Source organism: Sapajus apella, unplaced genomic scaffold (genome assembly GCF_009761245.1).
Source record: "Sapajus apella isolate SASKATOON/1434 unplaced genomic scaffold, GSC_monkey_1.0 scaffold183, whole genome shotgun sequence".
Taxonomy (NCBI): domain Eukaryota; kingdom Metazoa; phylum Chordata; class Mammalia; order Primates; family Cebidae; genus Sapajus; species Sapajus apella.
The window spans coordinates 1,069,289-1,096,403 of NW_022437123.1; the positions used below are offsets into that span (position 1 = coordinate 1,069,289).

The 27,115-nt window shown below is 38.3% G+C and overlaps 1 protein-coding gene across 3 annotated transcripts in view; it reads left to right on the plus strand.

Annotated features, from left to right (window-relative positions):
- Window positions 1-27,115, plus strand: part of TMTC1 (transmembrane O-mannosyltransferase targeting cadherins 1) — a 267,544-nt gene that overhangs the window by 14,180 nt on the left and 226,249 nt on the right. For all 3 annotated transcript variants that reach the window (XM_032268575.1, XM_032268576.1, XM_032268577.1), the window contains exons 2-5: window positions 2,506-2,683; window positions 13,820-13,893; window positions 16,685-16,861; window positions 20,386-20,592. In XM_032268575.1, the coding sequence (XP_032124466.1) occupies window positions 2,506-2,683; window positions 13,820-13,893; window positions 16,685-16,861; window positions 20,386-20,592 (636 nt within the window). The remainder of the gene's footprint in view (window positions 1-2,505; window positions 2,684-13,819; window positions 13,894-16,684; window positions 16,862-20,385; window positions 20,593-27,115) is intronic.

Genomic DNA, 27,115 nt, shown 5'->3' on the forward strand with positions numbered 1-27,115 from the left:
TCTGTTTTTTGAGACAGAGTTTCACTCTTGTTGCCTAGGCTGGAGTGCAGTGGTGCAATCTCAGCTCACCGCAACCTCTGCCTCCCAGATTCAAGTGATTCCCCTACCTCAGCCTCCTGAGCAGCTGGGATTACAGGTGTGCACCACCATGCCTGGCTAATTTTGTATGTTTTAGTAGAAACGGGGCTTCTCCATGTTGGTCAGGCTGGTCTCGAACTCCCGAACTCAGGTGATCCACACACCATGGCTTCCCAAAGTGCTGGGATTACAGGCATGAGCCACTGCACCCAGCCCTTTATACTGTTTTTGGAAGGAGAAAGGGATATATGTTAAATGCCTGAAAAGAGTATGGTAATATAGTAATAATGCCATCCTTAATAATGCTTTTTAGATTTCAAATGGTCGAATAATATATACTTTGCGAAAATAAGCCTTATGTCCTCTTTTAAGAAACGGTGCTATTATTTGTAATCCAAATTTATTATCTAAATTTTAGGATGCTTGAGAATAGTCAAATTTATCAAGGATTTGGTTCGTTAGATGTCTTGCCTTTCTCACTATTGCCATTTTTACAATTTACACTGTGAGATGCATTCTTGTATATTTACTCTCCATATTTTATATGTATATGTACATATATATGTATTTATATATATACTTGTGTATATATATTTTATATATATTTTGTATTTTATACAAACTTTTCTGGTTACTCCCTTATGGAAAATTCCTGGAAGTGGAATTTTCAGTCAAAAGTATATTCCTTTTAAAGCATCTGACGCACGTTACCAACCAAGAGGCCTTCCAATTTGGACACCTACCAATTGGATGTGAGATTGCCTGTTTTCTCTCATCATCTTCACTGGTGTGAATGAATTTTAGATGAATGGCTTAGTTGGTCTGGAAGGCTCAGCCTGATGAAGTGGAAAACAGTGTCAAATCGGCCTCAGAGGGGTGGGCTCCTAAGGAACTGTATCCAAGTACTCCAAGGACCAGCACTCGGTCTTGCCTTTCCTTAACAATTCTCCCATCCCAAGCTTTCTGACTTGAAGCAGCCCTGTGGCCTTGTGTGTGTTCCTACATAGGAAGGGCATGCTGGTCTCTCTGCTTTAGTTGGACCTGTGAGTTCTCTAGTCCACTGCCTATTCCTTTTTCCCTCTGGATGGGTAATTTCCCACCAGGTTCCTGTATTGAGGATGCTGCAGTGTGTGCAGACTCGTGGGTCTGCCAACATACAGCTGGGACAAATCTTGCATCAGAGCCCTGGAGTTGGATCCAATACAACAATTCATTTTTCTAGGCTTAGTTAAAACTCTGATTACTTCAGTGGGAGTGAAAATGGAGTTTATTAGTAAGTATGACATTTACATTCATATGTCCAAATAAAGCTTGAGATGTTTAAAATTCTGTAGATTAAAGCTGTGCACAATTACGTCAATTATTTAGAATATGTGTATGTCATCTCTAAAGATGACTTTTTCATTCTTAGTTGTTTTGGCAAAGAGGAGCTGTTTCTATAAGAGAAGCAGACCAAAGGCCTGCAAATTGAAGACCTGGGATTGCTGTTTTGGTAAAATGGACTAGAGTATAGGCAACTATAGTCAGGACCACTTAGGGTATTGATGCTCCCTGAAAAGAACCATACCTTGCGCAAGAGTATTTTTTCTGTAACCCCACAGACTCAATTGGGTGCATTATGTCCTTTTATTAAATTTAAGGCAAGCTTCAGAAGTCTCTCTATTCTGCTTTTCTTTTTCATAAAAGTATTTTTTTACGATGTTGAACAATTGTTTTTCCTTCCCTTTGTGGTTCTCTTTCAGTTTCCTTGCAACAGTCTTAGAAATCAGGGACTGAGATCTGTGGGAATTTTTGTTAAAAAACATTTCATACACATTCTGGAACGTGATGCTTTTGCTCATCTTTTCATTCAGCTGCAGCTGGTAATAGCATGTAGGTTCCCTAAAGCTTCCTTTGTGGGGTGGTAATTAGATGAAGCTTCCAGATGCATTATCTGGTTCCTGGTGGCACCACGGGCGAGAGAACACATTCATGTCTCATTTGTCCCAACTGTGACTATAATCGTAGTTTCATGGTTTCTGTTCATCTCCAGTGTCTGTGACTCTGACCCACCGCCCTTTGGACTTTCAACACTCAGTTGCTTAGAAAGAGCCAGCAAGAAAGCAAGAATATTAAGGGAGTGTATTTGCAGTAGCCACAGAGTGAGGGACAGACAGGCTCAGCACCTGTTTGCCTGCCTTCTCGGTGAGACCAAAGTTCCCTGAAATAATATTGTGTTGTATATGCATGGATTTCTGCACATGGGACATTCTGAAATAGGAAAACTGTGATATATACCCGAAGATAAAAATTAACCCAATGTTAGGAATCATTTAAAAATCATTAATCCAATAGCTTATCTTTTTAAATGATGGATTCTCTCTGCTTTCCTTCTGCTTATGTTGAGTTTGTAAATGCAATTTTTTTTTCTTTTTTTTTTTTTCACAGGCTTAACATATTTTTGACTGGTATGAACCCATTCTACTTTCATGCAGTAAATATAATTTTACACTGCTTAGTGACTCTTGTGCTGATGTACACCTGTGATAAAACTGTCTTCAAGAATCGTGGACTTGCTTTTGTAACGGCATTGCTTTTTGCTGTGCATCCTATTCATACTGAGGCGGTAAGTGTAATTGGATCTCAATGAAATAACGAATATGTATATATGTGTTTGTATGTATACATGTATACACACACATATATATACATGTATATAGGTGTGTATATATAGATATGTATGTATGTATATATATACATATAAGCTAAGCTGATCTTTTTTCCCTTTCAAAACCATGTGAGTCACGCTACTCAAGTGTTTATATTTATATATAAATTATTTTGTTTGACATCATTTCCTTTTGAGTGTTCAAATTGGTTTTATTGCACCTCCTGGATTTAACTGCTTTTCTAAATAACTGCTGTTATTATTACAGGTAGTAATGAATGGCCACAGTTGTTTCAGTTTTGTATTTGCAGAAAATTTAAGTCCTAATGTGTTTTAAGCAGCAAGGGCCACTTTGAGGCACTTAGCATGCTGAGTCATTGTTCCTGCTCCACATTTATATTTTACCTTTTCTCACTCTGCTTTATATTTATAATGTTTATTATGCAGAACTGTAAGTGCTGGAAGAGGACTATAAAAAGTTAGACTGACATTCTTCAAGTTAGAAAGACAGACTTAGGAGCCTTATATATTGTTTCCCAAGTTACTTAATAGGAAGGGTAGTTATTGTATGAGTGATGAAAAATGTATTTAAAAGTATTGGCTGGGTATGGTGACTCATGCCTGTAATCCCAGCACTTTGGGAGGCTGAAGGGGGCAGATTACTTGAGGTTAGAAGTTCAAGACCAGCGTGGCCAACATGGGAAACCCCATCTCTACTAAAAATACAAAAAAACTTAGCTGGGCATGGTGGTGGGTGCCTGTAATTCCAGCTACTCGAAAGGCTGAGGCAGGAGAATCGCTTGAACCTGGGAGGTGGAGGTTGCAGTAAGCCAAGATCGCACCATTGCACTCCAGACTGGGCAACAGAGTAAGACTCCATCTCAAAAAAAAAAAAAAAAAAAAAAAAAAAAGGTATTGATAGTTTGAAGCTATGGTGCTCTTTAAAATATCTATTTCATCATTTCTTGAAGCAGACGGCATTTTTAATTTACTTTGTTTCCCATCTCAGTAAACACAGCTGTTTGTTTTATGTGTTTATGGGTAGATGAAGACTTGATGAGAGGTCCATGGGCACCACAGTTTTACAAGACTTTTCCAGAGCCTTAGCTTGCATCTCTCTGGACACTCCCCTTAAGCTGATCTGCCTGAAAACACACCTGCAGTAAAAATGTCATGGTGGTCCCCTTTACCCTTTCTCACTTGCCCTCTGCCCGTTTTAACAAAGTTAGGGACTACCTTGCATACACCAGCATCTTACTATGCCCCAAGTGTACAAACCTCTGAGGCACCTTACAAAGGAATAGTCTGATATTGGTTTCAGCAAGGCATCCTCCAATTAAGGCATCACAAACCCAAAGTAGGGCTTCACGTCTTTCCCTAACTCATATCTCTATGAAGAATACCACATGGCCTTAGAAGTAAGGTATGGTGGCCTGTGTTGGTGTTCTGAATTCAGGAGTGACATAGTTGTCATGGGGATGCATAATAATATGTGTATTTGAATAGACACAAGAAGTCTGATTTGACTAGTTGGTTTGATGATGAGGACTAGTTTGCCATTTAGACTATGATGGGCAATTTTCATCAACAAAATTCTAAATCTGTAAGCTCAAAGTTTTGACAAAAATATATTTTGATTGGGTGATAAAGCATGATCACTTTATAAAAAATTGCATTGTCGAAGGTCATTTTTCCAACTCTTTGTATTTTAGACTGAACAAGGTGCCTTTAAGTGGATGAGTCTGAGGCATAAGTAATAGTTCTTTGTTGAGTCTCAGTAAAGCCTTTCTGCTGTACTTAAAAGAAATCATGACAGTAAATGACTGTAATGACAGGTGACTCAAATGATGGCTATGTTTAAATTATTTGCTTTTGATCAAATTAAAGGAGGACTTGATTGCATTGTCAGCTGGTAGATCATTAAAAATTATGTAAGGTGATAGATCATTATGTGATATTTGCCAATAACTTGGAGTTCAAAGAATAAAGTCATTGCTGTAACAGGCCTACTTCCATTTTCACTTATTTATGTGAACAGCCTATGAAGATGAAAGCTAGGAATAGTTAGTATTAATGCTGCTGGCTGTCGTAGTCTAACAAAAGGTAAGATTCAGCCACAGACAACTGAACTTATTGAAAAGACATCTGCTATACCTAGATTATTAAGAGGTAATTTTTTATATTTATTATTTATCACTTTCTGCTTTATGATATATCAAACATCTGTGAATTAATAATTAGAGTAGTAATCCAACACGTAGAAGCTTATGGTCAAAAAAATTTAAATATAAATTTAATAGTATATATTTTTAATATAGGGAGAAGGATGATAAATACAATATTCTTAAGCATAGCTTAAAGCATAACTATGTAATTCACAAAAATGGTGAGGGGGAAGCACAATGAGTGTGAGTTCAAGGAGAAAGGGTATGAAGTGTCTACCAGTTAAAGAAGAGTCTATTCATGTTTGGGTACATGGAAGATGATGAGCTTCAAGTTGCTATAGTGTTCAAATTCCACTTGGTAGATTTAAAACAGGAACATTATGACCTTATTTTAAAATGTTAATAGCTGCAATGCATATGAAGTTAGATCCTTTTAAGTATTTAAAATTATGATGAAAATTTTTTGAAGTGAATTGAAAATAAATAAGAGCAATACTTAAGGTTTTAATGTGCCTTTTGGATAGAATATGAAGAAAAATAATCAAGGACTACTACTGCTAGACATACAGAATATATGATGCTTGGCCAATGGCATGTTTTAATATAAAACCATAGACAGTATTTTATTTCTGACAGACAGTTCTTCAAGTACAATTGGAAATCTGTGCTTAGAGTATCTTGGGGACAATTGCTGTAGAAAAGAACAAATGAGTAGGACAATAACAGTTTCAATTCAGAGGTATCGGAGAGAGAGTGCATAAAACACACGCAGCCTTTGGCAGTGTGATTAGGAACTGGTTAAGGTTGGGTCCTAAGAAAAGGAGAAAATCCTATTAGCAAAATGGCCTTTAAAAAAGCATTTCAACACGTTTTCGTACTAATCAAAAACAATCCATAGGAACACAATGAAAGGGACAGAGGAGTCTGAGAGCTGGATATTTAGGGAAGGATGTTAGGGAGGGTGCTTACATTCATAAGGCTCTGAAGGAAGTGTAAGAAGGAGGCGGAGAAATTTAGCCTGCAAAACAATTTCCATGACAAAGTAAAATTAGAGGTCTTATTATTTAGTCATAGATTTCAATTCATGTTTCTAAGTAGGAGGAGGACAGAGAAATAGGAAAAGAGATGTACTTTCCAGAAGATAGAGAGATAAATTATTATTATTATTATTTGAGACAGGGTCTCACCCTGTTGCCCAGACTGGAGTGCAATGGCATGATCATATCTTACTGCAGCCTCCATCTCCTGGGCTCAAGTAATCTGCCCACCTCAGCCTCTCTAGTAGCTGGGACCATAGGTGCTCACTGCCATGCCCTGCCTTTTTTTTTTTTTTTTTTTTTCCTTCAGTAGAGACAAGGGCTTGCTATGTTGCCTAGGCTGGTCTGGAATTCCTGAGCTTAAGCAATCCTCCTGCCTTAGTCTCCCAAAGTGCTGGGATTACAGGTGTGAGCTACATCACCTGGCCCTAACAATTTTTTTTTTTTTTTTAAAAAAGACCTTGGCTTTGTGGGAGAGGGAATTACTGGGAATTATCTCCTCTTTGTTAAAGAAGAACAAAAATGGGATCATAAATTATCTCAGAAAGGATGGAAAATTTTAATTTTTTAACTGGGGTTTAATTTGAACACATTGATATGATTAAGCATTTGCTTTATTAATTACGTAATCAATAAATAGTTAGTGAATACAAATACAGTGTCTGCAAAAGATTGGTCCCAGGACCCCTAAGGATACCAAAATCAGAGGATGCTCAAGTCCCTTAAATAAAATGCTGTAGTATTTGCATATAATCTATACACATCCTCCCATATACTTTAAATCATCTCTACATTCCTTATGATACTATGCAGATAGTTGTTAGACTATATTGGTTTTTATTTATATTATCTTTATTGTTGTATTTATTTACTTACTGAATATTTTTGATCATCAGTTGGTTGACTCCAGGGATATGGAGGGCTGACTATACTTGCTTGGCGTAAGGCATTCTACCAGGGGAATATGTGGGTGAACAGCAGGATTCCTACCCACAATTTCACAAACTCATTGAAAAGCCAAAGAACGTGCATATAAATAGATGCAAGATAAAGCAATATGTTATAAAACAAAACAAGAACTCTAGCAGAGAGCAAAATTATATTTAATTTAAGTCAATAGGGACAAATTCATTTATTTACTCAATCTTTCAATGAATATTCAAGTGGCTATAATACAGTGACTATAAGATAGTCACTCAGTGCAGGGGTATAGCAATAAATGAGGCAGAGCCAGAGCTTTCCTCACTTAAGCCTTTGAGATTACTGGAATGATTTCCTGACAGTGTATTTATTGGGTAATTTGTGTTTTTATGAATCCTGAATCATGACAACAATCAGTGGAGACATTGGGAAAATGGAGGAAGTTATTGTAATTCTTCTATGATAATTAAAGCTTAGTCATCGTAGAGACGTTACAGATTTGCAGAAATGCACTTAGGTCAAGTTGAGAGCAAGGGCAGAAAACGCAGATATATGGAGTTGACGGTGAAGGTCAACATTTTCAGAATTGGGATAGGAAGACTTAAGAGAAAATTAGTTATGATCAAATCTAATCAGTCCATCTGGTTTTTAGCTGTTTCTATGCGTTAGTTGTGTGTTCCTGGACCTGTCTGACATTAATGGACCTCATACTTGCAGATAAAATAAATACCAATAGCCTTCTACATATATAGTATACTTTATACAAATCTTATTGGTGATGTTCCAAAAGACAAGTTTCTAGGGCAAATTAACTCCTAATTTGCAATTTGTGTTAACCTTGCTGGGGTTACATTATTTGAATTCTATCCAATTATGATCACTGATGTTTTTCCTTCCAGTATTTGAATATTTGTTACAGGCTGCAGTTCCTAGGTTACAGCCACCATGGCGGTAATGGAAATCTGTAGTTTGAGGCTGAAATACGTGCTGGCCATTTGCATGTATTTTTCACTAACTATGAACTGGCCGATTGCTTTTGTACTTGCCAGCACCCTACAATTCCGCCTACATTGTCATAAAATCAACTGGCTCCCGCTTAATGTTCCGTCTTTGCTTCCCATTGCCTCTCCACACTTCTTTATTTACTCCATGCTCTTTGTCATCTTAGGCCTCCCCTTCCAGAAGCACTCCATATAGCTCCAGACCTCTCTTTCTGTTCCATTCTTGCATCCTCCACCTGCAAAGCATTTTTGTTCCTTTCCAGGCCTAGGCTGAGCATTCCCTTGTCTTGAGCTGCCTGAAATCTTCCTTGTCTATCACAGTTTACATGGCCAGACCTGTGAAGCCTTCCTAGATCCTGTAGTAAAAATTAATCTCTTCAGTCTTCTCTTGGTAATGGTTTATTCTCTTATGATGCATGCAGTTTCCTTGTGTGCTATTTAATGTCCTCTTTTGACTCCCCACTAGATGTTAAACATTTTGAGGCTGATTGTATGCTTCCAACTGACACAGGATCTGGCTAAGAGGAGCCACTTGGAAAACATTTGCTAACTGGATTTGAAACACACAATTACTGAACATGATGATATTGACTAATTGAATCACAAGGAATGGTTGGTCTAGACATACAGTTGTTAATGACTATTATAGCACTCATTTTTAGATATCTAGCCTTTTGCCCCAAATACCTCAGTTCAACAGGGATATAGAATAGGTGTTCAATGCATGTTTAGTGGTTTGGACTGGCAAAAGAGCCTATCAATGTTACACCAATATTTCAACACCCTCTTTGAGCTTCTCCTGCAAGGGACACTATATTCTTTATATCTGGGCATATCCAGCTGGCACACTCTGCGATTGCCTCTTCCAAACTGGCTGCAATGCAAGAAGCCAGGCTGCAGGATGCCTTTAACACATTAGTTAAACTTGCCTAGCTTGTGATTGCCTCATTCCAACTTGCTACACCTAGTAACAGCTTCCAAGTCTCGCTGTTGGGTACATCAGTTGTGCTGTGATGAGTGCCCTTCTGGGTCCGGATGCTAAGGCTTATCTTAAGACTGTTGCTAGCGGGCTGGGCTCTGTTTAACCTTCAGGAAGACTTGCAGGTGATACTGAGCTAAATGCTCAAGAAGATGGTAGTGTAGCCAGAGCAGATCTGGGCTTACAGGTGACCCGTACACACTTTGGCTTTACAGACTGTGAGTCTGAGCTGGTCCTTGACGTTGTGGTGACACCACACTGTCACTGCATTCTTCTCTTGAGTCATGCAGTCTTCCTAATTTGATACTCAGGTTCCTTGTAGATTGATGAATCAATGAATAGCTTGTGGTACCAGCAGCCACGTCAGGTGATAGCTTTCAGCTCTGTATTGCCAATGCTATTCTTTGACCATGTCCAGGTTTCTCTTAATGTAAATAGGACTGGAATTTTTCTCAATATTTGACTCACTGTCAGTCCATTTGTGTGTGTGTATAATTGAGTTATGTTTTACATAGATTTTAACTAACAGATTAATATTAGATAATCTAATAAAGCTTACAATTAAGATCTCGTAGATGTAAACCTTAAAGTAAAACAATGATCTCCATAAGCCCCACAGGAAAACCTATCTCAGTGTTAAGAGTTCCACCCAATTTCTCCGGGGCGGGGGCGGGGGGAGTGAGAAAGAAGCACACCAGCATTTATCTAGCAGGCCCTTTGTATATATATCATCTCATGAATTACAATCACCCTTGGGGAGTGGGTGTTACACTCATTTTAAACATAACAAAACCAAATTTCAGTTGGCAACAGAAGTCTACATTCAGACCTTGAATTGTTTATCTCCATGCTTATTTTTTTGTAAGTTTTTGAGACAGGGTCTTGCTCTGTCACCCAGGCTGGGGTGCAGTGGTGTGATCTTGGCTCATTGCAGCCTCTACCTCCTGGGCTCAAGCAATCCACCCACCTCAGCCTCCTGAGTAGCTGGGACCACAGGTGCACACCTAGTTGGTCGTTTGTATTTCTGGTAGAGACAGGGTTTTTCCATGTTGCCCAGGTTGGTCTTTAACTCCTAAGCTCAAGTCATCTGCCCACCTCGGTCTCCCAAAGTACTGGGATTACAGGTGTGAGCCACTGCACCTGGCCACCTCCATGCTTATTCACTGCCTCTCCTTCATGACTGCAAAGTGTGCTCATTGTGAGGATGTTTTTAGGTATATTTTCCAGAAAACTATTTCCCACTATTAATTGTTGATTGATTCTTTAACACGCCACGGACCTCAGGTCTTCTGTGATGTGGGTGATGCTGTTGCTCTGCCTGAAATGTCAGCCTGATTCAGTGCCCTTGTGAGCTGTTCCTTATCATTCAGCTCTTATGGTACCTGTTCTTTGGAGCATTTTTTTTTTTTTTTTTAACGGAGTCTTGCTCTGTTGCCCTGGTTGGAGTGCAGTAGCACAATCTCAGCTCACTGCAACCTCTGCCTCCTGGGTTGAAGCTATTCTCCTGCCTCAGCCTCCCGAGTAGCTGGGACTGCAGGTGTGCACCACTACGCCCACCTAATTTTTTGTATTTTTAATAGAGACGGGGTTTCACTGTGTTAGCCAGGATGGTCTTGCTCTCCTGACCTCGTGATCCGCCCACCTCAGAGTCCCAAAGTGCTGGGAGACAGGTGTGAGCCACTGCACCTGGCCCTTTGGGGCATTTTTAAAAAGCTATATCCCATTTTTTTCCTTGACTATTTATTTATTGGATTTTTTTAAAAAATAAGAGAAATGCAGAGACATCTTATGTAGCAAAATAGTATGAAGGTTTGTAGAGTCATGTTTCCCCTCTTCCATTTCAGTCTTCTGAAGTAATGCATTTTTTGAAATAATTTCAAACTTAAAAAATATGGAAAATAACTGTATACTCTCCATCCAGATTCACTAATTTTTCACATTTTTCCACATTTGTTTTATCACCTTCCTCTCTTTCTCTCAATATATAAAAACATTATTTTCTGAAGTATTTGAGAGTAGCTTACATAATTCATATACCTTTATACTTTAATAATTTAGTTGTATATTTTTGAAAGCTGAAAGCATTAGTCATTTCTCTTTAGTTTTCATTAGTCTCCTTTAGTTTGAAACAGTTACCAGTCTTAATTGTCTTTCTATAATATAATTTATAGATTATAATATTTAGAATTTATATTATAATCTTGTTCTAAATATTAGAATTTCTATTATAATCATGTTCTAAATATTATAAATAATAGTTATATTATAATATTTATATTAAATATATAATAAATATTATAATTAATATTTAGAACATGTAAAATAAAAAATGTCATTAACATGTTATATTGCAATATATAATTATAATATATTCTACCATATATAATATAAATATATAATATATAACATAATATATATAATATATGATATAGTATGTTATATAATTTATAACATATACTACATATGATTTATAGAGCATATTATATTAAAAATACATAATATGTAAATAATATATGATATATAGTATATTATATGCAAATGCATAATGTGTAAGTAATAAAAATGTACAAAATATATATGTTTAATGTATTATACATATAGTATATAATAATAGATACAATATTATAATTGATTAAATTATGACTTATATAATTATGAATCATGGTATAATATAAATTAGAATAAATTACTATGCAATAAAATTTTACAAAATATTACTACACATAAAATTTATTATAATTTATAAGTATAATATATATTTAATTCATATTTTTATAGAATGTTTCTTATGTTGAGTTTGATATTTTCTCATGATTATATTCAGGTTGTATGTCCCTGCTAGAATACTGCATGAATGATGGTTCCTTCTCAGGAATGATGATTTTAATTTGATGCCACAGTTAAGACATAGTGGGATATAATGCATTTTTCCCATATTGTTTTTTAAATTTTTTCGTCTAATAAATAGTAAATAGACACTTTGAAACCCTGCTAATACTTTGCACCTCAAAAACTTTCATACCCTAGGTATTTAGCATCCATTGATATTGTTGAAGACCCTTGCATGATCCAGTCTTTACTCTTCTGGAAGCAAAATGGTTATTTTCCAACCCCACTGCTCCCTCCACATTCATTAGCTGGTTTTTTTTTTTTTTTTTGAGACGGAGTTTCAGTCATGTTACCCAGGTTGGAGTGCAATGGCGCTATCTCGGCTCACCGCAACCTCTGCCTCCTGGGTTCAGGCAATTCTCCTGCCTCAGCCTCCTGAGTAGCTGGGATTACAGGCACACACCACCATGCCCAGCTAATTTTTTGTATTTTTAGTAGAGACGGGGTTTCACCATGTTGACCAGGATGGTCTCGATCTCTTGACCTCGTGATCCACCCGCCTCGGCCTCCCAAAGTGCTGGGATTACAGGCTTGAGCCACCGCGCCCGGCTAGCTGGTTTTTTAATGAAGGAAAAGGTCTCCTTTCTTTCCCATTCACTTACTTGCTCTATGCATGTATGTACATATGTATGTATCCACTCATTCATTTATGCATATACAATTATGCATTGCTTAATGATGAGGACATGTTCTGAGAACAAATTGTTAGGTGATTTTGTCATTGTGCAAACATCATGAAACATACTTACACAAACCTGAGTGGTATGCCTATTGCTCCTAGGCTATCATACTGACGACTGTAGGCAACTGTAACACAATGGTAAGTATTTGTGTATCTAAATGTATCTAAACATAGAAAAGGTACAATAGAAATATGGTATTATAATCTTGTGGGACCACCATCATATATGTGGCTTGTTGTTGACCTCAATGTCATTATTCGATGCATGGCTGTATTTATTATTAGTATAGACTAATGGATTTCATTTTCAGTGGTTTATAATATATTATTGTCCGCATTTATTTCAATATTCAATTTGCCTTAAATTTGTTCAATGGGGGCCCCTTGTTTCTGACTTCTGTGCCCTTTTCACTGTCGATTTATAAGCATTTTCTTACTTTCTGACATAAAATGATCCAAATTCCTCTTGAATTTTCCCAGCCTCAGCCCTGGTATCAGCCAGTTTTCCAAGAAGATGATGTTCTCTTAGAAATGGTTTGTGGTTAGTGTCAAGTTGGCCTTTGCTACTGAGGTATTATATTTATAGGCTCTTTCAGTGATAGAGCTAAGAAAAATATGCACACATGCACACACCCACACTTGCACACATATACTCATATATGGCAATCATGAGTTCAAACTCATTCCCCTTTTTGTTTATTTATTTTTTGAGACAGGGTCCACTCTGTTGCCCAGGCCGAGTGCAGTGGCACAATCACAGCTCACTGCAGCCCTGACCTCCAGGGCTCAAGCAATCCTTCTACCTCAATCTCCTGAGTAGCTGGAACTACAGGCCTGTGCCACCATGCCTGGCTAATTTTTGTATTTTTTGTAGAGATGGGGGTTTGCCATGTTGCCCAGGCTGGTCTTGAACTCCTTAGCTCAAGTGATCTGCCCACCTTGGCCTCCCAAAGTGCTGAGATTACAGACGTGAGCCATCCTGCCCAGCCCCATTCTTGTTAAAAGTATTGATTTTCAGCTTACTTTTTTCTAGTCCTCTATAATATTGTCTGCTCCATTAGCATTATGGTACCCAGAAGAACACAGTGTCTGGCTCTCAAATATTGCTCAAAAATTTTAAAAAATAATTAATGAATAATTTTTGGTGCCGTGAATTGACTCTCTAAGAAGACAGCTTAAAAACAAAGTGTGGAAATCTTGCCCCTCCCATCTTCTTTTTCCTTACATAAACTCGTTATTAAATATATATGATAATCAGAGGTGGTTAGTCATATAGCAGAACTTGAAGGACAGTGAGTATTCTGTTTTATTATATCTTTCATTTACCTAAAAACAAATACATTTCTGTAATATATTTGTGTAATAGTTTTCTGAAAGTAATTATCCAAGGTTTTCACGTTTTATTATTTTAACTTTCAAGGTGGCTGGGATTGTTGGCAGAGCTGACGTGTTAGCGTGTCTGCTGTTTCTGTTGGCCTTTCTCTCCTACAACAGGTATGTGTGACTAAGAGTGCCTTTCTCTGTGATTGCAACTGTGCCATGTTTTTAGACTGTGAGCACGTGCCTGAGAGGAAAGAGGCTTCTGATTGTGAAGTACTCAGCAAGTTTTCCAGGGACCAGGAATAGGACTCTTGCTCCTTATTCAACGCTGGGCCATTTTCTCTTCCAACCCCATTCTGAACCACTTTGTAGTATCTCAAAAGGATTGCTTTCCCAGTGCTGGGAACCTAAGCTCTTGTTTTTTCATTCCTTTTATTTGTAGTTTCTTACTGAGAATTGAATTTGGGATCTTAGCTCTGAGCCAAAATGTATTAGATGCAGTGCTCTCTTTTATTTTTCTGTGATTTGCTTAATTTTTCCTTTTCATTTTGGTCTGAAGTTTTTTTTTCTTTCCTAGCCTCACCAAAGTAACTCAGAGCTTAAAACAATAAATAAAGCTGAGCATAAAGTAGTATTTCTTGACTTTAGTTTTTCAATTTACATATAGTTTCATCAAAATACAGAAGTTTTTTGTGTTGGGAAACTGAAAAGCATTAAAATAATTTCCTATTATATTGCACCTTTACTGTAAATCAAATCAGATTCTCACCTGAGTCATGCCATGTCCATATAGATAAAGGAGATAATTAAAAAGAGAATATGAATGGGGGCAGCATGGCCTGTGATATGGTTTGGCTGTGTCCCACCCAAATCTCACCTTGAATTGTAACCCCCACAAATCCCATGTGTCCTGGTAGGAACCTGGTGGGAGGTAACTGAATCATGGGGCCATATCTTTCCCATGCTGTTCTCATGATAGTGTATAAGTCTCATGAGAGCTGATGGTTTTAAATTGGGAGTTTTCCCGCACAAGCTCTCTTTGCCTGCTGTCATGCATATGAGACGTGACTTGCTTCTCCTTGTCTTCTACCATGATTGTGAGGCCTCCCCAGCCATGTGGAACTGTAAGTTCAATAAACCTCTTTCTTTTGTAAGGCTCAGTCTCAGATATGTCTTTATCAGCAGCGTAAAAACAGACTAATACAGCCTAGAAAAAGTGGGCAGGTCAACCACGTTGCCCAATTTCATAGAGATACGCTTGATTAAGCATTCGGTGGCCCTGATCTTTGGATCAGTTCATTGACCTATAGGCTTACAAACCCCAGTGACTGAGGAACACTGTTCTAAATCAGTGGTTCTCAATAAGGGTTGATTTTTCTCCTCTTCCTAGACACTACCTCCTCTACCCACAGGAGACATTTGGCAATACCTGCAGACATCTTTGGTTGTCACAACTCGAAGAAGTGCTCATGGCATCTAGTGGGTAGAAGCAAAATATGTTGCTGAACAGACATCCTGCAATGAACAGGACAGTACCTACAACAAAGAATTCTCTGGCAGGAAATGCCAATGGGGCTGAGATTGAGAAACCTGTTACAAACCAATTTAGACTTTGAGTCAATAATGAAATGAATTCAGTCTTAAGAAGTTTTGTTTTGTTTAAAGGGTGGAACATTTTCTTAGCATAGTGCAATTCTTCTTCTTCCCCTGGTTTGCAACTTCCTACTGCATTCTTAATCATATGATGTGAGTGTTATGAAACCTGAAAATATAAGCCAAAATTTAACAGTTAATTGTTTCTTGTTTACTCTGGCATTAGAATAGAAGGAATAATTGCTTTGGAGTTTAAACTTGTTCTCTCAGCCCTGTTCTGTGTGGTTAATATATTTGGGGGCATGATTAGGCCTGCAGCGTATCCATATCTGTATGATAATGAGCCATGTTATTACAGATTTGTTTTGCATGCCATTCTTACTTTCAGAAATTTAAGCTATAGACCAACTCAATAGAAAAAAAGCCTATCTACTGCAAATTTTGCATATAATCTTATGTGATTGTTCTAAGACATAACACTAAGGAGAAGGCGTCTGAACTACAGAAATATTGGCTTTTACTTCAAAGGAATAGGAGGCAATAGGTGTGGTACCTGCTGAAGGGAACAGTGATATTTCTTGGTAGGGGCCAGTTCTGTTTTACAAGGCGAAACAAAGGCTTAATAGCACTGGAGAGCTTTTGAAAATCCTTGTTGGAAATTAAACTGAGAAAAGAAATAAATTTTACTTAAGATATCCTCATAGAAAAATGAATTTTAAAATTTTGGCTAAATGAATTTAGCCAAAAGAAAAAAATAGGTTAAAATAGTTGCATTTTCATCCCAGAGAGAAATGCTGAGTATATTTTGGCATATATATCCACTGGCAACTTTGTTTTATGTATGGAAGCGTATAAAACACTTCACTAACATAATGATGGTGATAAACACTTGATGTGTAAACGAGTCATTTGTTTAATTCCCCCCTACAACAGTTATCCCTTTCACACATAAGGGAAGTGAAGCACCAAGAAGTAAAGTAACTTGCCCCATATTACCCTGTTAATTAACTGCTGTGGTTAGCAGGGAACCGAGGGAACCTGGCTCCTGAGCTTATGTATATGGTTTTGTAACTCGATTATTCACTTAGAATGTATTCACTTAAACATCTTTTCGTGTGACTAAGTATGTCCCTGGTAGAATTTTAAATGGCTTTTTAGTGTTCATTTATTACCTACCATAGTCTGTATATACTATGATTTAAATACCAAATTTAGTATTGTTGGGATAAAGACTCTTTAAGAAATCTCTGCTCACCTTCTTAATTACTTAGAATACAAGGAAATTGACATTAGATCTTATCTTTAACAGGTGGTATTTCTTAGCAGCCCTCATTCCTTCTGAGATTAAAAGAATCTCCAACTTGTTTTTCAGGAGTCTGGATCAGGGCTGTGTTGGGGAAAGTTTCCCTTCCACGGTGTCTCCCTTCTTCTTGCTGCTCAGTTTGCTTCTGGGGACCTGTGCAATGCTGGTGAAAGAGACAGGCATCACGGTGTTCGGAGTGTGCTTGGTTTATGACCTGTTTTCCCTTTCCCACAAGCAAGACAAGTCGTAAGTCACTTTAAAGTTTTGATATCAAACGGCATGACATGGGAAGAGAAGAATTACTTAAAACAATAGTTTCCAAACTTCCATATAAAAAATACAAGTATAACATTTTATTGACTGTCACCTTACCTCAGACTGTCTGGTAACTAACGAAGCTTATTTCATTAAGATAAGTGCATTATATATGCTCAAATGCTTCACACTTTCATATAAATCAATGAGGACTATGAAGTTTTTGTGAGCCCCAAATTTGGAATTAAAAAATCTCTATGTTAATTGCAAGTTTATATTGCTGGCTTGTTTTGGTTGCATGCTGCTGAGAAAATCTTGGTTCGTGTAAGTAAGTGATTGCAAATGGTAACAGCTTTTAACAGCTTGCTTTGGATCCCTGTATTTGCATGAGTGTTATCCATCAAAGAGCCCCTTTGCCTGCTCTTCTAATGATACTGTTACCTAAGAGTTTCAGGAGTGCCCATTGGAATTTCACAAAGAGCCAGTCTATACCATGCAGGAGTACATACACGTCATATTCAAATTAATGAACAAGCGTATTTAGTAGCCCAATTTATTTTAAAAATTTAAGGCACATTCATTTTGTGTTGTGGCTTATAGATGATAAGAATCACTAAGGCATATTAAAAGTTCAAACACATACTATAATTTCCTTCCCCATCAAATCCATAATTACCAGTAATTTTGCAAGCAGACCCCATTTTTCAGTAATTATAAGGTCCTTACTTTTAAAACTTTTAAAAGATGTGGCTAATTTATTCTTCTGCCTTATCAAATGAAGAATTTTATCTTAAAAAAAAATCCTTTTTAAATCCCTTTTCCTACCTCTTTATATTTCTTGACGTAAAGATAAGAGCAGTGCTATTGAGTGGTAACAAACTGAGATGAGTCAGGAAATTGATTACCTTCTTGCCTGGGAGTGTGATAGTTGGGGATAATTTAAAAAGAGTATAATGCTGTGTTGGGTCTCTGTAAGTCTCAGAGGCTTGTAAAATCATGGAGCCAAATAATCACTTTGACCCAAACTCATGCCGAGAAAACCATGAGCCAGAGGCACTCACTCCCTTTGGCCTATATGAGGATGCCTTTCCTCCCTATCCTCTAACCAGTGGGAGTAATTGCATTGCCCATCTTACTTTTCAGAAAACAAACTATAAACCCCTTTCTACTTCCTTCTTGCATCTACCTTGTTTCAACATCCTTCTTTCTGCTGTGCCTCACTGATAGCAAAAAGATAAGACAGATAACTGCAGATGCGTTCTCTCATGTGGTCCAGTCCAGAGCTATTTTAATGTTGTCATTGAAGTCATGTCTCCTCTGGTCTTGGGACTCTCCAGCCCATGGGTGCCTACACCTCCTTTTTTCTTCTTCATGTAGTCACTGTTGAGCCAGGCCTTTTTCAAAAGGGATAATTGTCTCTTTTCTTTCTTTGATAATCTTTCTTAATCTTCATCAAACTAAACAGTCAGAAATTCATTGGGAGGGTAATACTGCTGACAGAAGTCCTACAGCTTAGTCTGTTTTTTTTTTTTTAAGAAGCTTTTAGCTTTCATATCCAGCAGTGCTGCTGCCTAAGTGGAGGCATTCATTCTTCATGCTTTTATCCACCCATTCAATACATGTTCATTCTGCCTTGCCAAGAGCAAGACAGATATGGTTCCTTCCAGCAAAAAGTACATGAGATGTTGGTGGAGACAGACATTATGTGAGTAATTCGATGAGTGATCGATTACAGTTGTGAAAAGTGGTAGGCAGGAACCAGAGGATGTAACACAGAGACCTGGCCAAAAATGGTTGATATCACCTAAGGGCTGGCCCTGGCACTGTGCCATGCTATTTGCTTGCAACAACCTTTATCCTCATTTTACAGAGGAGGAAACAGAGGCACAGAAAGTAATCCTCCCCACAGTCAGCCAGCCCAAGGGGAGCCAGGAGTTGGACCCATGTCCATGTGGCTCCAGGTCCACAGGATTAGCCCTGAGCACCATTGCCTCCCAGGAGGAACACATGACAGGGACTCAAGAGACCTCGCAGGACATCTGCTGCTCAGGCATCATGAGACAGTTACCCAGCTCAGAGTTTCTGAGTATTTGGGGGATCATGGACTCTTGAGAATTTCACAAAGTTTTGTCCCCAGAGGAATGCACATATACACAGATTTTTACACAATCACTTAGGGGTCTACTCCCCAGTCCCCACTTTACCTGCTAATTTGGAGTAAACATCTTAGCACTAGGTGGTTCTTGAGAGCTTTCATTGTATGATTTAGGAAGCAGGCAAGAAACAGTGATAGAAACAAAATGCTGCAAGTACTTTCCTACAAGAGGCACAATTTATTCTTAAATTTTAAGATTGGGCCACATAGATGGAATGCGATTTTTTCTATGTGACATCGTCTTTAGGAGGAAAGATTTTCAGGAAAAGACCAGCTCCTGAAAGCTACCTTTCTTTTTTAAAAACATAGGATATAATTTCCAGCATCTAGAAAGTAACATTCCCTGCCCACAATCATCCTCTCTCTCCAGAGGGAATTACAATCCTGAATTTGGCACTTTTCATTTCCATGATTGTTGCTAGTACTTTGCTTCATATACACACATACCAGTGAATATCAAAAGTATTATTTTGCATATTTGCAAACTTTACATAAACGGCATTGCTTGCTTTTTTTTCCCATTTACCATTGGGCTTTTGAGATTTATCAGTGTTGATTTACGTAGCTATATTTCATTTATCTTAACTGCTATATAGCATATAATTATCATTATCCATTTTTCTGGGTTTGGAATTTAGGTTATTTCCACATTTTTGCTATTATAAACTATGCTGCAGTGAAATTTCTGTGCACATATTCTTGTGCAAATATATGAAGTTTTCTTTCAGGCATAATCATGGAAGTGTAGTTGCTGGGCAAAGGATAGATGCATGTTGACTGCATCACATCCCAAGACACTGCTCCTGAAATGCTTCTAGCAGGAATGAAAATCCCCTTTGTTTCACTTTCTGACCATCCCTTGGTAGTATCAGATGTTTAAATTTTTGCCCATCTCGTGGTTATGAGTTATATCTCAGAGAATTCATAACAGAAAAAAATGTAATTATTGGATGGTTCAGCTATGAGCAATATCTTACAAGATCATAATAATGTAAATCCTTAATACCACTTCAACCAAATATTCTGAGATAAACCTATTTGGAGGGTAAGGGGTGAAGTGTGTGTGTGTGTGTGTGTGTGTGTGTGTGTGTGTGTGTGTGTTGGTGGCCATCTAAGAAAGACTCAGTTATAGTGTTGTATAATAGTAAGTCAATACAATAAGTTTTAAAATTGAAAAAATATGTATAATTATGTTGTTTTAATAATATGGCAATAAATGTCAGAAACACAGGAGCTAAAGACTTGAGAATGATTGTTTCCAGGAAGCAGGACTTGTGGGTAGGGCGGGGTACTGCTATCTGTTGTTGCAAGCCTTGTCACTCTGTTTGACTTTGTCTTCCCTCAATTCCATGCATAACAGGAGCAATGGGGCCCTCTGTCCACGTGGCCCACAGCAGCCCGGGAGCCCCCAGCCCTCCTCACTGCCAGGCCATCCTCACCGAGAGAACGGGAAGCACCAGCGTTTCCCTCACAAAGGAGCTTGGGGTGGCTGCCACTCTCCACTGCCACCGGAACCCAAGAGCAGTGGATTCCCGGTATCCCCACCAGCTGTGTGGTCCATGATGAGGTACTGGGCTGGGTTTCTTGGTTCCTGCATGTTTTCAACGTCCAGCATTACCTAGTGCAGCCTGGGATGCCTGGGGAATTGAAGCACTGAGGCAGCACACTGTGACCTCCCTCTCTTCATGCTTCCGTCCTTCCCTTCTTTCTGTTCCCCTTTCCCTCTTTTCCTTCCCTATAATACAATGGATAAGAAAGGAGTAGTTAGATGAAGCAAGTGGAAGCCGTGCTGTCTGCCTGTGATGAGGTGTGGGTCTGTGCAGCTTCAGGCATCAGAAGGCACCCTTTGTTTACTAGGGGAGGAGGGTGTTCTCCCTCTGCTTCTCCTGCCTCTCTCTGCTCTTTGTGCTTGATCTGAATTTATTACAATGCAGATATGGGAGGAAACCCAGAGGACTCTTCCTTTCTGAAATGTTTTTGACGATGTCTGAAAATCTTTAGTGCATATGATTGTCTTTTCTTCTTTATTTTTTAATATTTTGACGTAGCCATGAAAATTAGCATGGATTTATCAGGACAGGTGTTGCTCACTAACTTAGTTTGTCTCCAAAATAGCTCAGGCCATGTGCAAATCAGAACATAACAGATATATGCTAAAAGATAAACTTAGGCACATTAAAAAGCTAAAGCGTTTATTTGAGCAGACAGTGATTAATGAATTGGGCAGCTCCAGACCTCTGAGGTTTGGGGCTCCCCTGCTGAGGCAGGAGGGGAAGTTTTTACAGGGCGAAGGCAGAAGCAGAGCAAAGGAAATATTTGATTGGTTAAAGGGGAGCAGTATCCCCATATGGATCATTCGAGTGGAAAGTTCCTAGTTAGAGGTTAGTTAGTGGTTAAGCTTGATTTCATTTTACCATTTATACTCAGTTGGGTTTCTCTGCCTATGTAGGGCTACAGGTTGCCAGAGACCCCTCAGCCTAATGACCTCCTAATTATTTTAACATATGGAAATTTCATTCATAGGATTAGCACTTTACCACTTCAGATTGCTGTTCTTACTCTTCTGTACACAGTCCCTTAGAATTCCTTCCTTCTGTAGTATTGGCTTTCAGTTATTCTCACCTTTGCCTGTGTTTTTTTTTTTATCTTGCCCCATTCATTCATTCTTTTGTTCATTCATCAATAAATATCTGTTAAGTGGCTGAAAAGTGCCAGGCATGTTCTAGGCACCAGGAGTGTCCTGGTAAATAAGAAAGACAAGGTCCTTGCTCTTGTATAGCTTTCCTTCTAGTAGGAGAAGGTAGATAATAAATAATCCACAATGAATGAACAATGTGAGTGCTAAGAAGAGAGTAAGGCAGGATGTGATGGAGAGAGATGGCTTAGCCTGAAGGCATTCGGGTTGGTTGGCCAAGGAAAGCTTCTGAATCCTCCTGAATGAGGTTAGGAGCCAATAAAGGTGTGCAAAGATCTGGCAGAGGGTTCTGGGCTTGAGGGTTATGAGCAAAATGGGAGAAGAAGGGGTGAGGGCAAGGATTGGGCAGGGCACAGGGGAAGGACTGTGCTGGCTGTGGAAGCAGGTTTGGATTTTATTCTGAGGGGAACGGGAAGATGTTGAAGTTTTATTATTTTTTTTAAGTATAGGCAGACATAATTACATTTCTTTTAAAAACATTCCTTCTGGCCTCTTTGTGATGCAGGATGTTGGGGACAATCACGAAGAAGGGAAAAGGGTTAGGAGGCTTTTATACAAGCTGAGTGAGGGAAAGGGAGTCTTAGCTGAGTGTCATGGAAACTGCAATGAAGAGATGAGCTGGATTTGAGATACGCTTCTGATACAGACCCAACAGGACTTGCTAGTGTTTGTGATGATGGGGAGAGGGAAAGGAAGAAAACAAGGATTTCCAAGTTTCTGGCTTAACCAAGTGGGTGGATGGTGGCATTAGTTACTAAGGGGAAAAATTAGGGGAGTAGTAGGTTTTCTGGGGGTTGGAGAGAGAACAAAATCACATTAATGCGGAAATTCCTGAGGAAAAGGGAAGAGGAATAAAGGGTTAAAGCATTGAGAAAATCTTGACATTTTTGTTGAGGGCCATGGAGGGAAAGAAGGTGAAACAATTGGGGAAATTGTGAATTTTTTTAATGGAGGCTAAAGAGGCGGGGGAAAGGAGTATAGAGATCATTGGAGACATTCAAGGTGGGACAGAAGCTAGGCTGCCACGTGACTATGAGCTCGGTTGGGGCAGGTTCATGTCAGGGTGTGTCACAGATGGGTTGCCAGCTCCTGTCACAGGGTCTGGCCAATAGCACCTGCTTAAATAATTGCAACATGGATCAGTTGATGAGTGGATGATAAGGAAGTGTTGGAAATTAATAATAGTGGGACATTTCCAATAAATTTGCCAATGAAGAAATGAGGAAAAGATTGTTAGTGGAAGGAATGTTCATTTTTCTTTCCAGTTTTATTTTATATTTTACGGATGTGTGTGGGTGTACGTGCACATGCACACATGTGTGTGTATTGTTAGATAACCAGCACACACCTGTTATGTGCTGCTAATTGTTTAATAACTGGCTTTCCAAAGAAAGGGACTCCTGATTTGTAGTGTTTCCTAATGTAAATACTCCCACTGTGGCTGATTTCAAGCTACGAGTGTGACTTCACTGACCATGGCGCCGTGAGGGCTGTGTCATGGCCCGCCGTGATGCAGTATTTCTATCAGATAGATGCAATAGACACAAATAACCTCAAAAACATAGGTCATAGAAAAGTGAAGCAAAAACCAACTCAAGAATAATGAGCTTTGAGTATTTAGTACCTTGTTTAAAATATGACATTTAATTTTAAGTTTATGTCATTTAATTTTCAATAATGGCTGTTTTTTAAATAAGTGGCTTTTAAAATTCCTACAGATTTAATAGTCAGCTCTTCCAAACCAGTGTCAGCCAGCTCTAGCACAGCAGTGAGAAGATCCCTCAGGAGGGGGAAGAAAACTTTCTGTTATCCAACTACTGTGTACCAGGAAGGCGGCCAGCATGTCCCATATGTTATCCCATGCAACCACTGTGGTATCTCTTTTAGGCTAAATATTGCAACTCCCATTGCTGTAAGGAAACTGAGGATTAGAGGTTAAAAAACCTTGTCCAAGTTCATGTAGTAAGTGGTAGGGTCAGGATCGGAACCCAGGCTGTTTGACTCCTAAACTTGTGCTTTGCTCATTTACTATGCTCTAAAGTCCAGAGTCCAGGGCGAGGGCTAAGCTTTGGGGAAGAGGCAGAGTGCTTGTATCATTTTTATGTGGAGCTGGCTTCTCCATTGAACTCTCAGCAGGTACAAAGATTCTTGCAGTCACCTCTGGCTCCACAAACGAGACACCTCTTGACTTGCTTCAATATGGGTTATTGGTGATAATATATCAAGCTAGGTGACATGCTTTATAGATTACTTTTTCGTTTTTTTTAACCTCAAGTAGCAGGCTATTTTAGAAAATGATGATTGGAGAGCAGTAGATAGCACAGCTGGAATTGGGCCAGATTCTCACTAAGTTAATGTGTTTGTGGGCCAGGACCATCTTCCCTCCATAGAAAGGAAAGTTGTCAAATATCTTTGCTCTTTGGGAAAAAAAAAAGGTGTCATACATTTGAGTATAAATTCGATTACTGTTACAATTACTTTTGAAAACTGTGCTTGTACTTTTTTCTGAAGGTGATCAGGTAAAGCAAATAAAAGTTAGAAGAGGCAACGTCATCGTAGTTCTGAAGATCTCTGACTCTGCAGACAGAGCATTTAAATCATGGCTCCATCACTTACTTGATCCTGGACAAGTTATTGACCTCTGTGAACCTCAGTTTTCTCATCTATCAAAGGGGAAAGTGATAGCAGCACGTTACTCATACTGGGTGTCCAGACTAAAAGCATTAGTACACATACTAAGCATATAGTTAGTGCCTGGCATACCGTGGCCACTCAGCACATGGAAACCAGCAGCTTCATTACTATTAGTTTAGTATTCTGAATATTATTTTCTCTGTTTGGGTTTCCAAACACTGGGATGCATGGTAAAAATGCTGAACCTGCAGTATACAGGCAAGAAATGAGTTTGTTTTTGTTTTTTTTAATGGTTCAACTTCAAAACTATTAGGACATAGTCATATTGGATGCATTGGTGTGAGATTGACAAGAATTGGGCTAAATGTTATCAGGCAAAATATTGTTTTCAGAAACTAAGTAATACAGGGAAAAAATCTAAGCCCAGGAAAAAAATCCTACTGCAGGTCATTTATTTGGTTTGCCTGTTTTTATGTGATTTAGTGATTGACTTATGGGTAGAAAGTATAATGAAAAGCCTAGAGTTGAGAGTACCTAGTCTAAAATCAGATGACATTTTAGTTCATGCTTCTTTTACTGAATTATTCCATGGGAAATGAGAAATGTTTTATGTGTAAACAGCCCCCAACATCTTAAATACATCAAATTCATGCACACATGAACACACTTTCCCTTTCACATTAGAAAGCCTAGTGAATTCTAAATGAAATCCTATCTTCATTCCATATACATCAAGTATATACACACCTATATATGTATAGTCATTCTTCATACATACTTGATAGGTTTCATGTTTAAATGACAATGACCACAATAGACATTAAAGACAGTTCTTGGCTCAATAAAAATTCTCGGACATTTCCTCTTTCCTCTGCTGCCCTTCAACGTATGGTATGGATCATTCGTTCATTCAGTACTGTTTGCTGATTACCTACTATATGTCAGGCACTATTTTTGGTGCTGGGAATATGGCAGTGAAATAAAGCCCTATTCTTGTGAAAGTTTATGGGATGACGATTATGATATTTCTATATAAAATGAACTCCTTTTCTACTTTTTGGGCAAGTTAATGGTTAGATTTTCATTTCAGTGGCTTTTAAAAGTTTTTTTTTTTTTTTTTCTGCAAATACCTTGCACATAGGCTTGCAAATAAAAAAACTAAAACAAGTTTAGGACTAGAGAACAGTTTGGCACTAAAGTGAATTGTAAGGTAATTAATTTAAGGGATGTAGGGAGGAATGTAAATATTTTGACCTTCAGTGATAAAATGGGTAACTGATCTTTTAAGTGTCATTTTTATGTTTTATTGCTGTAGACCTTGTATTGCACTCCTTTTCCCCCAAAGTAAGAAAAGCTGTGCAAATTAAACTCCTGAGGTAGGTTTTTGAACTTTTATGCCACACGTATGATTCTGTGAGTAGGGAAAATGTGTTCCAGATTATTACCGGCCTCATACTGTCTTTGAGAGAAATCTAGTGAGCTAGTGATATGAGATTTGCAGGTGATAGAACAAATCTGTGTTGAAAGCCTGCATTATTGATGAATAGGGTTCTCTTTCTCCCCCTTATACATCATATGCATTGATTGATCTCAGATGAGCCATTTTCAGTCTCATTCAGCTGCTGCTTTCAAAAATGAAACGCCTCAATAAGAGGTGTGGGGTTAACTAATGGGTCCACACAGAAAATACATGTAACAGTTAAAAGTGAAGTTTGTAGATTCATATTTATTTAATAAATCTCACATCCCTCATTTAAAAATCTCTTAAAATATTAACCTCAGTTATGCACATTAAAAACACAAACCACCTCATGGAAGCAGATATGAACCAAGATCTTATTTTAAAGGATCTTTGCAAATTTTTAATTGCTGCTAATAGCTTTCTCCTTGCTTTCCTTGCTTTGTGTATAGATGAGCTGGGCCACATTTTACTATGGAATTCGCTCTTCAATGGCATACATAGTTAACTCTTTAAATGTAGTTTTTAGATGACTGTGTCCAGGTTACTGTGAGTTATTTTCAGGAGGTAGGAGCATGATGGTGGTAGACCCAAGAAAGTAATAACTTTTAGGCTCAACTATATAATGACACTGACCAAACTAACCAGTATGAGTAAAGTTATGTATTATGAAACAACTTTATAACTGTTGGTACTCAGGGTCTTATCATTCAGATATAATACCCAAATGATATCCTTCCTGATCTTTGTCCTTATGCATCCCTGAGGTTTTTCCGTTCTTCAGTTTCTTTTTTGTTTGTTTGTTTTTTGTTTCTTGTTTAATCAAGTTTTTGAGATAGAGTCTCGCTCTGTCACCCAGGCTGGAATGCAGTGGCGTGATCTTGACTCACTGCAACCTTCGCCTTCTGTGTTCAAGTGTTTCTCAGAATTTGGCCTCAGCTTCCCAAATAGCTGGGATTACAGGCGCGCCACCACACCCAGCTAATTTTTGTATTTTTAGTAGAGACAGGGTTTTACCATGTTGGCCAGGTAGGTCTTGAACTTCTGACCTCAGGTGATCCACCCACCTCGGCCTCCCAAAGTACTGGTATTACAAGTGGAGCCACAGTATCTGATCCAGTTTCTTTTTAATGTGGTGAATTGACCATACATTTTGCTAAGACCCTGTGTTCTTTGGTATTAGGTCAGGACTACAGGCACACTTAGTGAATGTTAAGGCACTGGAGAAGGGAGGTGGGTGATTACTGCAGGCAACTGACCTCCTATGGAGAAGTAAATCGTTTATTGAGAAGGGTAAATGAA